The sequence below is a fragment of the Nicotiana tabacum genome, chromosome 11 (assembly GCF_000715075.1).
Source record: "Nicotiana tabacum cultivar K326 chromosome 11, ASM71507v2, whole genome shotgun sequence".
Classification (NCBI taxonomy): domain Eukaryota; kingdom Viridiplantae; phylum Streptophyta; class Magnoliopsida; order Solanales; family Solanaceae; genus Nicotiana; species Nicotiana tabacum.
In genome coordinates, this window is record NC_134090.1 from 70,732,898 (window position 1) to 70,745,613 (window position 12,716).

A 12,716-nucleotide genomic window follows, 5' to 3' on the forward strand; every position below is an offset into this window, starting at 1 on the left:
TAATGTTATTTGGAAGTTCAATTGCGATTGAACATGAATTTTATTTAGATAGAAGTTAGATACTTGTGAGTAAAATCATTACTTCACTTGAAACACTCTTCAAACAAGCTTTTCAACATTTTATCAATATTTCAAATAATGATAGCCTAACAAACATTTGCAAATAATGAACTTCATTATTAGAAATATTAACTTTATTTCACTTAATAGAGAATATTGGATCTATTTAATAAAAACAAAGAAACAAAGGGCAGTTAAGCAAAATGATTTCCAAACAAAAAGGTATATACCCATAGAGGCATTTGTCCGAATTTACTCTCTCTATCTCTCTCCACACTGTCAGAAATCCTGTTTGGTCGGCCTTTTCTTGCTTTCCCTTTTCTCAAAGGGTTGTCTCTCACTTCTGTTTCTCTGAGAAAAAATACGTAGGCAGAAGAAGAAGAAGAAGAAGAAGAAGAAGAAGAAGAAGAAATGGGATGTTTCCTTTGTTCAAACAAGAAATTAGTAAAGAAGCATGAAAATAGCAAGTCTGCTGATCAGATCCCATCCTCATTAGGTACTGTTAAATTCTTTAGTACAATTGAAAACTATGAAGACATTTCATTACCAGTAATCAAAGTTATAAGCTTTCTTTTATTTCTTGTTAATTACCATCTTCTATCTTGGAATTTAAAAGTTCCCCTTTTCTTCTGGTGATTTCTTGTGTTGGTTCTTTGGAACTTTCACCATTTGGTACATAGCAAATACCCACTTGCATAGCTACCTTAATCAGCTTTTCATGAGGCATAATCTGCTTTTGATTTTTGGTAATAATTTTGTTTTTCTTGGAAATGGTCCCACTTTGGTGATTTTTGTTTATAGTATAGTTTATGAGATGCCTTGTTCCATTCTGTTGTGTGTTTCTTTTTGGTTGTTCCCTTTGTTGAGGTTGGCATTTTAGAGTTTGGTAACAACGATTTACTAAAGAAATAAAGACTTTTGAAACTTGTGGTCTGAAATAAGTTGCAGACATAAGATGGAAATATAAAATAGAAAGCTTAAATTTACGTTGTTTCTAAATATAAAAAAGTGTCCTTTTTTTTGGGGACAAGCTAAAAGGAAAGCGTGCCACATAAAACTGGGGCAGATGGAGTACTAAACTTAATATAGGTATTAGGTAATTTGAGACTTTGCGTCAAGATTATAGTACAAAGCGGCTAAACTTTCACAATAGGAGCTTTTTGTTGCAGTGCATGCCTTCTGTGGTTTCAACTTATACTGGAATCGAGCCAATGCTAGTGAAGGAAATATTTAGGGAAACATTGAGATATTCTATAAAAATCAAGTCTTAATGGTCTTTTTGGTTAAATGCAATGCATTTCTCTAGTTTTGGCTGCTTGTCCAGTTAATTTGGTCAGACGAAGTTGACCTTCTCGGAATGCTGTCTTTTAATCCTCGAGTGATGTTGCTCAAGCTGCTTTTAAGTTTTGAGCACAAGAGTTCACTCTTCAAAAGGGGTTGTAGTTGTTTGGAGCTATTGTGTCGAGGTGAATTGATAACACATCAAGACTAGACTAGAATGTTTCACTGCAAATGAATCATTTTTCATTTTGCCATCGAATGCTGTTAACATTGGGACTTTTCAATTGTCTTATCAGATTGTCAAATTGTAAAAAAAAAAATGTAGTATCAATGCACCTGTTATATTTATTACTCCCTCTGTCGCAAATTTATGTGGAACCGTTTGGATTTCGAGGGTTTAACTTCTTAATTTTGACCGTGAATTATTTGGACATAGAATCTTTAAGTTTTTGGAAATAAATTACGTATTTGAAAACGATGTAAGAAGTACTATGAGTCACAATAATTAACAATTCAAAATATTAAAAAAGCACATGAAAAATTCCGGTCAAAGAAAAGCTTGTTTGACTGTAGAAATTCAAACAGTGCCACATAAATTGGGACGGAGGGAGTACTAAGATTTTGTTGCTTGTCTGGCAATGTTTATGGACACTGTAAATCTATTAAGCACAATGTACTATTACTGCTGATAAGCATTTTGGTTTTATGTATGATCAGAAAACACCCTGCCTCTGTTTGTTTTGTTTTTGGTCTCCTAAATGGTTAGTGAAGGCAGAACTCTCTTCCTTTCAGCAATGAGACGCTGCTTGGAAGTGACATTAGCCTTCCACATATTCACTTCTCAGAAAAATTAACAATTTTCACTTTTCTTGTTTCAGAAAAACTGAAGAAGGATAGCTCCAAAAATGGTGGATCTGGACATATAGCAGCACATACATTTACATTTCGTGAATTAGCTGCTGCAACCAAAAATTTTAGGGCAGATTATCTCTTGGGCGAAGGAGGCTTTGGTAGAGTATATAAAGGGCGGTTAGAGAGAACCAATCAGGTTTGTTTAGCTCATAATTTAACTCTTAAAAATGGAAATACGAGTGTAACCTGCCCTTTATAACTTCAAACATTTTTTGTTCTTATTAGGTGGAACTCTCCCATCTCATGCTGTACTATTTCTTGCTTCCTTCCTTTTGGAGAGGAAAGTGCAAAGCCTTTAACACTAGTGAAAGAATTTTGAAGACAGTTACTTCATTAATTACTCATGAGCAGCCGCATGAATTTCACTGCACGTACAGTAGATTTTGATCTTCTATTTTTAATTTGAGGTGATGATGCAAGGTTTATCTTTAAAATCTGACTTCAACTCCGGTTTAGCTCAACTATTGTGAAACCACTTACTCCGACAAACGGAAGATAACTAATATAGTATCAGGTTCTTGATTTAGAGCTAGAACCTTTTAATTTTTCTCATTTATAGGTAGACTAATAAAACTGACACCAAGGGAATTGACCCCCTCATCAACGCTCTGCACAAATAGAAGATTTTAAATTATCATAATGCAATTCCACCTCAAGGTCATGCCAATCTCTTGTTATCATCTGCTTGTCATAAGAAGACTGCTTATGGAGAAGTTATTTTAGTGTAGGCCATTTGGTTCATTAAATAGCAGCAACTTTAAAGAAGAAACAAGCAGCAGCTGGTTCATCCTTCTAGCTTTATGCTAACAAACACTGTACTGTTGTAACCCCCCTAAATTGCTTCTAGGGTTAAGTCTAATGAGATGGAACAGTCCAATCTGCTTCTTTCTTGTCTGCCTTCCGCACTAGCTTCACCAGCCCTCACACTTTAAAATCTTGACCAAGTTCGACAATTCAGAATTGCTGTTACTGGAGTCCACTTTTGAATAGAGCATAATTTGTGGGGGTGGGAATGAATATTATTGCTGAAGATCTTCCTGTGCGCACCAAAAGTCCTTCCAACACCTTCCTGTTTTCACCAAAAGTCCATTCCTGATGACTTTGAGGAAGAAAAACCTTTATGATTTGCCTCTTAGTATTTTGCCTCCTTATAATGTCATGCCACGATGCCTCGTCTCCTGTCCTTTGGCTGATAGTGCTTTAATTGAACAGCTTCCTTACCTTGCACTGTCTTTTTCATGCTATCCCCCTGCCTCTAGTCCTCTTCTCATTAAAGAAAAAAAAAAAAGAATATTTCTGCAACTCTCTCGCTCCGGTGATGCTGTAGCAAGAATTATTACATCAACAGCATAAGTTGTAGAAGCACGACTAGAATATAACATTTTAGTTTTGCCTCCTTTGAATTGTTTTTTCCTCTGTACAGAACTAGCTTTTGTCTATACTTCTGTACTCTCAGTGGGAAAAGATACTAGATCTTGCTAGCCTCGAGAAAAACAAGGTTCATCCACCTAATATGTTCCATGTGTCACAGGGTCGTTCACTTTTAGATTTCTCCATACCGTGCTCGGTAGTAGAATGCTTCTGTTTCCATTGATCGGGATAATCAATTGATTTTTTCTTGTACTGTTTACATTGTTTGTGAAACCTGAAAGTGCTTTATTTTGTAGATCGTGGCCATCAAGCAACTTGACCAAAATGGATTGCAAGGAAACAGGGAATTCCTTGTTGAGGTCCTGATGTTAAGCCTACTTCACCATCCACACCTTGTCAACTTGATTGGATATTGTGCTGATGGAGATCAGAGACTTCTAGTTTACGAGTACATGCCGTTAGGATCACTGGAAGACCATCTACATGGTATGTTTGTGAAGCCTTCATTGCGGCAAATTATTAATGGGTTGCATATTCTGGATCTCCAAAAAAAATATGCATTCTTAAGATGCAAATGGCAATTGTTTAACTTCCACCTTAGGTCATAATGACATTTTCGTCTGGAATTTATTTGACGACAGTTCTAGTTAGTTTGTGAAGTCCTTAGTGATCCAAGGGATTGACATTAAATCTTGCTGGAACCAAAAAGAGAGATTATTACATAGTTTCCTTTGCTATAAAAATTGATATCTGACAGGAGTTGAAGCTAATTATTTGTGTTCCCAAGCATTTCCAGATGCTCGCAAATGGAAAATATGACCTGCGATTTCATTTGTGGCATACAGTATCTTAGTTGGTAGGCTTTTCATGATAATCTTATGAAGTTTTTGTCTTTCCCTTAATTAACCTGTTTAATTAGAAACATTATGTGTCATTATATCTGAGGCATCTTTCCTTTGGCATTTAATATATTATGTATTTGCTTAAATGATCCAGAGCTTTCACCCAAAAAAAGACGACTAGACTGGAATACAAGAATGAAAATTGCTGCCGGTGCTGCCAAGGGGCTAGAGTACTTGCATGATAAAGCGAATCCACCTGTTATATACAGGGATTTAAAATGCTCCAATATTTTGCTTGATGAAGATTATAACCCCAAGCTGTCTGATTTTGGGCTGGCTAAGTTGGGTCCCGTAGGTGACAAAACCCATGTTTCCACAAGAGTCATGGGAACCTATGGTTATTGTGCACCAGAATATGCAATGACGGGGCAGCTTACACTTAAATCTGATGTTTACAGCTTCGGAGTTGTTCTTCTAGAAATTATTAGTGGTAGAAGGGCAATTGACACGTCAAGAGCTGCTGGGGAGCAGAATCTGGTTGCATGGGTAAGATAAAATATATTTGCTATTAAAGTTAAGCTGTGGAATCTGTGTCTTTTCATAAATCTTCAACTAGTTGATATATCGTATTAAGTTGAACTACCTTATCTGTTGCGATTTTCAGTATGTCCTAATGTTTCTGAAATATCTCTTTTGCCTGCTTTCGAGAATCAATCACTCAAATACTTCACCTGCACTTGAATATAGCGTGTTGTCTTTTGGTTTCTGGGCATTTCTTGCTGTTCTCCATTATTTTGAATTTCTAGGCTGTCTTTAAGTCATTACAGCATGTTTCCATATCTTTTTATTTTATTTTATGATAAGGTAAATAATCATTTATTTAATGTTGGGAACAACTGCTGCATACTAGTTATACAAAGTATTAGAGAACCTACAAAAAGATATAATTCCCTAGGAAACACACCAATCTTCTTACTAGTCGGAACCTCATCGCTGCAATTTTGTGCAATCTCAGTGTCATTAGTATCAAGTCTTCTACATTTCTATAATGAATAAGTTGTAAAGGTGCCCTATCCAGTTATTTGCCTTTTGAAATCCCATGCATACCAACCTAAAGTACATTTAGTTTCATCCAGTTCTTGCTTCTCTCGAGATTGTTAGAAAGCTTTTAGAAGGGATAGCTAGAAGTGCCATTGCGTTGCTAATTATTTAGCTCTAAATCATGTCATAAAATATGCTGCTTAATTGCGTGGAAGAGTTTTGTTTCAGATGCGTTGTTAAAAGCCTTCTTGTTCAGAACTCTTAGTTGGTCAAGGGCTACTTATGGGTAAGAAATTTATACTCAGAGCTTCATTTCAATATTTGCAGGCTCGACCATTGTTCAAAGACCGTAGAAAGTTCTCACAAATGGCTGATCCAATGCTTCAAGGTCAGTATCCGGTTAGAGGCTTGTATCAAGCTCTTGCAGTAGCCGCAATGTGTGTCCAGGAGCAGCCCAACATGCGTCCTCTCATAGCCGACGTAGTTACTGCCCTAAACTATCTTGCTTCCCAAAATTATGACCCTGGAACTCAACCAGTCCAAAGGCCTCGCTCAGGCATGTCGACTCCGAGACCAAGAAGGGATTTGTGATTGTTGCAGTGGATGATAAACATCAAATATTGGAATTAGACAAGTACATGGTTTTAGCCCTTTTCAGCGGATTAGGATAGATGCAATTTCCATGATGTGGAGTTGGCTCTCCAAACAGATGATGCCTGTATTTGCAGCAGATGGTTGCATTCCACTGCCAGTATATAAATCTTTCTTCATGTCTTGCAGAAGCGAAGCAAGATGAAAAGAGAATGAAAGAAAAGAAAAAATTTAGGTCCCACTTCTTGACTTTGCTTTTAGTTTTCTCTTAGGAATTCTTTTAGGTTCTTTTTCTCTTCTTACTTTTAAGATTATGTAAATTAGAGAGCCATTTGGCTGTTGGATAGTAATGATGAAAGCTTGTATCTAGCGTCTCAGATGATAATTTTTTAAAACAAGAGAAGTAATGTATCACTTTTCTTTTGTGATTATTTGGTATGATGAATTTTTGTATGTAATATGGTAGAATTTGTATTCTAAAATCAGTAAACTAGAATAAACAATAAACTGAAAAAACTGAAACAATGAAGAACGCTAGTTAAAACAAAAACAACAAATTATTTGAAGCCCACATCCTTCACTGTCTTGAGGAATTTAATTGGAATTTTTACCTCCTATAGCAAAGATTAACACCTTATTTATTTTAAATAAATATCATTTAAAAAAATTATATTCTATAGATACCTTTTAATGTTTATAACAAAATATTTAATTTTGGTTATCTCCTACTCCTAAGCCACTAAATACGCAATTCAGTTACACTATTTTCTCTCTCTCTACTTTGATACATGTCATTCTCTTCCCCAATTCCCTGAAAACATGATGCTCAATCTCAAAATTTCTCTCACCCACATCACCTACCATTAGTCACAAACGGTGATTTTGCCTGGTATACCACAAAGACTTCTCTGACGAACCAACTCCGAAAGACGGATAATTCGTGCTTGGATTGTGAACTCTCTGATAATAGGGACGCCTTTGCTGTTGGTGATTGCCATAATAATTGGGTGAGGAATTTCGCGTGTAATTGTGGGGAAGTTGAGAAAAACGAAGAGTTTGCAGAGTACTCATAGTTTCTTTGATGGAGAAATAAAGGCAAAATACATAGTTTACCCATTAACCTTACACCCAAATTTTCATTAAACACCTTTTCACCGCGGGCAACTTTTGACGCACCCAACCTTTGTAGAGTGTGTCTAAGACATACCACTTTGCCCACGTGGTCAATGCGTGTTTTTACCAACAAATGAAGCGCGTGAACAAGAGAATTTTTATATCAGATGTATATTTTTTAATTTTTTTAAAATTTAAAATAGGGTCATCTTCTTCCTTGTTTAAAAAAATCACTAGACCTGCCATAGCTACTCCTTGATGCTTAGACCCACTCGATCTACTTCTTCTCAAGTAGACCCACTAAAATTTCTCATATCTCTCTTGTTGATTAGTCCTTAGCTTTGTCGATTTTTTTTTGGTTGAGAAATTGTAATTAGAATTCAAAAATTTGTAGCTCCACCAACCATTAATACTAGGCTTAAACTTATGTACAGAAAATTCTTCTTTTGTCCAGACTTGAGCTTTGCCATGGCTAAGTTAAATTTCTGAAAGGGTGAAATTTTTAAAATTTTCCCCAACTATTAAAGCTTAGCTCAAGCTTTTCCAGATAAGCACATTCTTTGATTTTGTTAATGGGTGAGTTTACAAATAATTATTATTACTACCTCGTTTACTTCAGTTGAAGGAATCGAAAGAGCACAAAAAGAAAATGAATGCTTGATGATGGCAGTTATGGTGGACAAGATGAAGAAGATGGGATATAATTGTAATTTTATGTGCTATTTTTTACCTTATTGGCGTGTGATAGTACACATGCTTTGAAAATCTGGGTAAGAAAAAAGTGGTGTGTCTTAGATACACTCTACAAAGGTTAGGTGTATAAAAAATTATCCGTGGTGGAGAGGTGTGTAATAGGGATTTGAGTACAAGATCAATGGGTAAACTATGTATTTTGCCAGAAATAAACGAACAAAGTTGTGGATGTTCTTTGAGTTCTTGAAAACAAACAAAGAGCAGCAGAAACTAATGTAATGAAAGTCGAAAATTATGGTTTGTTCTTGAACAAAGACGACGGAGTTTGGGGTTAAACAACTTGATTTTCTGTTAATATATTTCAATGTATTTTCAACTATCACGCTGTATTTTCATGTATTTATTTTCTTTTTTTCATTGTATTTCAATGTATCCCGTTGTATTTGATATATTTTCATTGTATTCAATGTATTCATATATTTTTATAATTAATATAATTTATGTATTCAGATGTATTATATAATTTCTCTGAAGATTGCTATATTTTTGGGGTACTTTTCGGTTGAGAATCTTTTTTATAACTGAAAATACAAAATTTGTGTATTATAATTGAGTTTGTTAAGTTATATTAGGAGTCTATTATGTTAATTGATTCACTTTCCGTTTAAAAACAGTGTAACCCCCTGTTTCACACCGTGAATACAGTTGAATACAATAATCTATCCAGCTGTAATCCTATGTTTCACTCCATGAATTGTGATGACCTCATCACTTGTTTTAAAATGAAATTTCGCGTTTTGAGGCCTTAAAAACCTCTTTTAGCATCACCTCGTTTAGCGTGCATAGTCCGGGCACGTAGTCGGAAAGCCTAAATGTGAAAATCTATGAAAAATGATAATGTTTTACTATAAAATGAATTAATTTGACTTCGGTCAATGTTTTGGGTAAACGGACCCGAACCCCTGATTTGACGGTCCTGGAGGGTCCGTAGGAAAATATGGGACTTGGACGTATACCCGGAATCGAATTCCGAGGTCCCAAGCCCGAGAAATGAATTTTTGAAAGAAATTATTTTTTGCAAAATATAAAAGTTTTTGAAAGTGAAATGTTATGTGAAACCTGTGGTATGGGGCCTGTGTTATGGTTTCGGAGCCCGATACAGGTTCAATATGATTTATATGTGTTGTCGGTGAAGTTTGGTAAGAAACGGAACCCGTCTGGCGTGATTCAGACCTCAAATGCAAATTTGATGTTTAAAGAAGTTTTAAGAAATTTCATCGATCTTGAGTTTAATTCGATGTTCAAGATGTTATTTTGGTGATATGAGTACACGAATAAGTCTGTAGGATGTTTTTGAGGTTGTGTGTATATTTGGTTTGGACCCCCGAGGGCTCGGATGAGTTTTGGATAGGCCATAGAGTGCATTTTGAACTTAGAAAAGTTGCAGATTTCAGCTGTGCATAGCAGACTCGCAAATGCGAAGGAAGCCAAGCCAGCTCAGTCTCGCAAATGCGAGATTTCTTTCGCAAATGCGAAAATCCCTGTCCCAGCCTTGAGTCGCAAATGCGATGTTGTAGAAATGCGACCAGCTGTTCGCAAATGCGAAGATCCTATTTTCCTGAAGGGTTCGCAAATGCGAACCCTATTTCGCAAATGCGAACCCTGTTTCGCATTTCCCAGCTTAGCAGAGGTCAGGGTTCACAATTGCGAACCCCTGTTCGCATTTCCCATACCCGTGACCTGCAACTTTATACTTAAACGATTTTAAACCCATTTTGCACATCTTTTCAAAACACAAACTCCTTTGGGCGATTTTTCAAGAGCAACTCTTCTTTCAAATCGATTGTAAGTTAATTTTAACTCATTTCCTTCAATCATTAACATCTTTTAACATGATTTCAATTTAAAATCAATGATTTTTATAGGGGAAATTGGGTGTTTTGGGTAGAACCTAGGTTTTTTCAAAAATTGGGGATTTGGACCTCGATTTGAGGTCCGATTTCAAAACAAATTATATACTTGAGTTCGTGGGGGAATGGGTAATCGGATTTTGGTTAGAACCTCGAGTTTTGACCATGTGGGCCCGGGGGCGATTTTTGACTTTTTGGGTAAAACTTTAGAAAACTCATTTTCATGCATTGGGGTTGATTCATTTAGCATTTATTGATGTAATTAAGTAACTTGTGACTAGATACGAGCGTATTGGTGGTAGAATCAAGGGGTAAATCTATAATTGAATCGTGAATTGTGTTTGTGGGATCGAGGTAAGTGTTTGGTCTAACCTGAGCTTGAGGGATTAGGAGTTGAGTCCTATTTGCTATGTGGCAATTGTTGAGTACGACGTATACACATGGTGACGAGTATCTATACGTTGGTATCTAGCATGCCCGTGAGTCTTTATATTGTGATTATCGTGACTTCGTTGTATCTTTCATGCCTTGGTGGTAGTTTCTATTTGTGGTATAAAGTTTGTGGAAGGAATTATGATCTATGAACCTTGAGGAGCGTTGGCTCAAGTTGTATAACGAATTGTAAAAGTATAAGTGATAATTGAACCTCTAGAGCATTGGCTCGAGTTGTGAAGTGAATAGTGAAGCAAAAGATGAGAAAAAGAAGAGATCATTATGTTGTCACCCTTGCCGTGCTATTGTTGATTTATTTGTTATCTCCATTGCCGGGATGTTGATGTTATTGATGTTGTTCCCTTACCGAGATTAAATTGTTGCATTGTTGTTCCCTTGCCGGGATTTTTATTGTAAATTTCATTTATTCCCTTGCCCTATTATTTGTGATTGTTGTTTGGGTGAGGAAGAGAGTTAAAGCATGAAGGGTGATGTCGTGCATTGTTTGTTTTGTGAGGAAAGAGTATAAAACACGAAGGGTGATGCCGTGTATGATTGTGAGGAAAGAGTATAAAACACGAAGGGTGATGCCGTGTATGATTGTGAGGAAAGAGTGTAAAGCACGAAGGGTGATGCCGTGCCGCACGATGTACCATTGTGTGCCGATTATATTGATTTTATGGTGAGGAAAGATAGTAAAAGCATGAAGGGTGATGCCGTGTACATTTTTATTATATGATTGCTTTGGTGAGGACGAGAGTAAAAGCACGAAGGGTGATGCCGTGCATTTGTTGATTTCTGATTCTTTGTTTATATCCAAGTTATATTGTTTCTTTCATTACTTGATGTGTTTCTATTCGGAATTGTTATCTCCCCTACAACATGCTCCCTCTCCCATATTCGTAATTGCTCAAATGACAGAGCCAATTACATTTGACACTTAGTTTTGTTTTGGAAAAACAATATATAGAGAAGATTATAATTTTCAGTATTTTAAAATTGAGGCCAAGCCTTTGAACTTACAGGTAATGAAAGAGTGAGATAAAGAGTTACAATCCAAAATGTGACTTATTCATTCACACTTTAAAATCCAATAATCCCTCACATAAATGGGGAATGACTATATGATGGAAACATGCATGAAAAAATGTGCGATTTGCAAGTAAAGACTAATTGCATCTGGATAAGTAGGTTTTGCTTTGAACTGTTCATAGTAAATATATATCGAATATACTTGGTCAGTCGTAGATTTAATATCTCTGAACTGTCGAGCTTTGATGTATACCTAGACAACATAAGTAACACGTTCTCATTGTTGTATTCGTTTCAGCCATGAACACTGACTAGTTTCATAAGTGCGTAGAGAATTGGCATTATAAAATTTTACTTGAAGCGGCTAATACTTTTCAATTATATAGGTCATTCCTAAACGTCTAATCTCGTAGATACACTATTTGATAATCTCATATCAAACTTACAAATTATTAAAAAAAAACGTATGTCTTATCATCATCACCGAACATTGTCTCATCACACGAATGAAGCAAAATCTTATCTGACAATATTGAACAGTCAATCATAATTTTTTTTCTAAATCAAATTGAGCCTGGATATTGGAATCTCCAGTTTTCTAGGTAGTGTCACCCCATGATGATTTCTCCTCGTCCATAGTCCCATCCCCCTTGATAATATCTCAACAACCTCTTTAGCTAGGCCTTTTGTAAGTGGATATGATAAATTATCTTTTGACTTTACATTTTCAGTTGTGATAATTTCACTAGAGAGTAGTTATATAAAGACTTTATGTCTTCTTCATATGTGACAAGATTTTTTGTTATACATAACGCCCCTAGCCCTTGTTATTGCCATTTGACTCTCGTAATGTATGCATATAGATGCCAACTATTTGGGCCAAAATGAAATTCCTTCTAAGAAATTTCGGAGCTATTTAACTTCTTCACTAGCTTTATCTAAAGATATGAACTCAGATTCTATTGTAGAGTGGACGAGCCATATCTGTATGGACGACTTCCAAGACATTACTCTTTTACCAACGGTAAAAGGCAGAATAGTTCGGGACCCCCATGTACTTGGCAATTTTTATTTAGTTCCCCCTTAAACTTCACGTGGTCTTTAATACCTCACCTGAACTTGGCAATTTTATAGCCTCGACTCCCTCTGGACGCTGACAATTCATGGGGAGTGTGACACGCGATGCCACATGAATATTTTTGTCCGTGTGATATTTTTTATAATAATATATATTTTTATCTTTTTATGTCCACCAACTATTTAAATTATTTTTTTGTGCCAAAATCTGAAGACAAAAAGCTTGAAACAACGTTATTTTGATTATAATTTTTTTGACAGAAGACAATAATATTTTACTGAAGTTACTTTTACATATTTGGTAAAAAAAGGAATATATAGTTGTGAGCACGTGATTTTTGTTTCGCACGACAATCGCTCC

The 12,716-nt window shown here is 35.8% G+C and overlaps 1 protein-coding gene across 1 annotated transcript; it reads left to right on the forward strand.

Moving 5' to 3' along the window:
- Nucleotides 1-309: 309 nt before the first annotated feature.
- Nucleotides 310-6,526, forward strand: LOC107816358 (putative serine/threonine-protein kinase PBL7). Its single transcript, XM_016642062.2, has 5 exons — nt 310-556; nt 2,220-2,389; nt 3,921-4,110; nt 4,621-5,012; nt 5,835-6,526. Exons 1-5 carry the CDS (start codon nt 472-474, stop codon nt 6,096-6,098), a joined length of 1,101 nt encoding a protein of 366 aa, XP_016497548.1. The 5' UTR covers nt 310-471; the 3' UTR covers nt 6,099-6,526.
- Nucleotides 6,527-12,716: the final 6,190 nt, after the last annotated feature.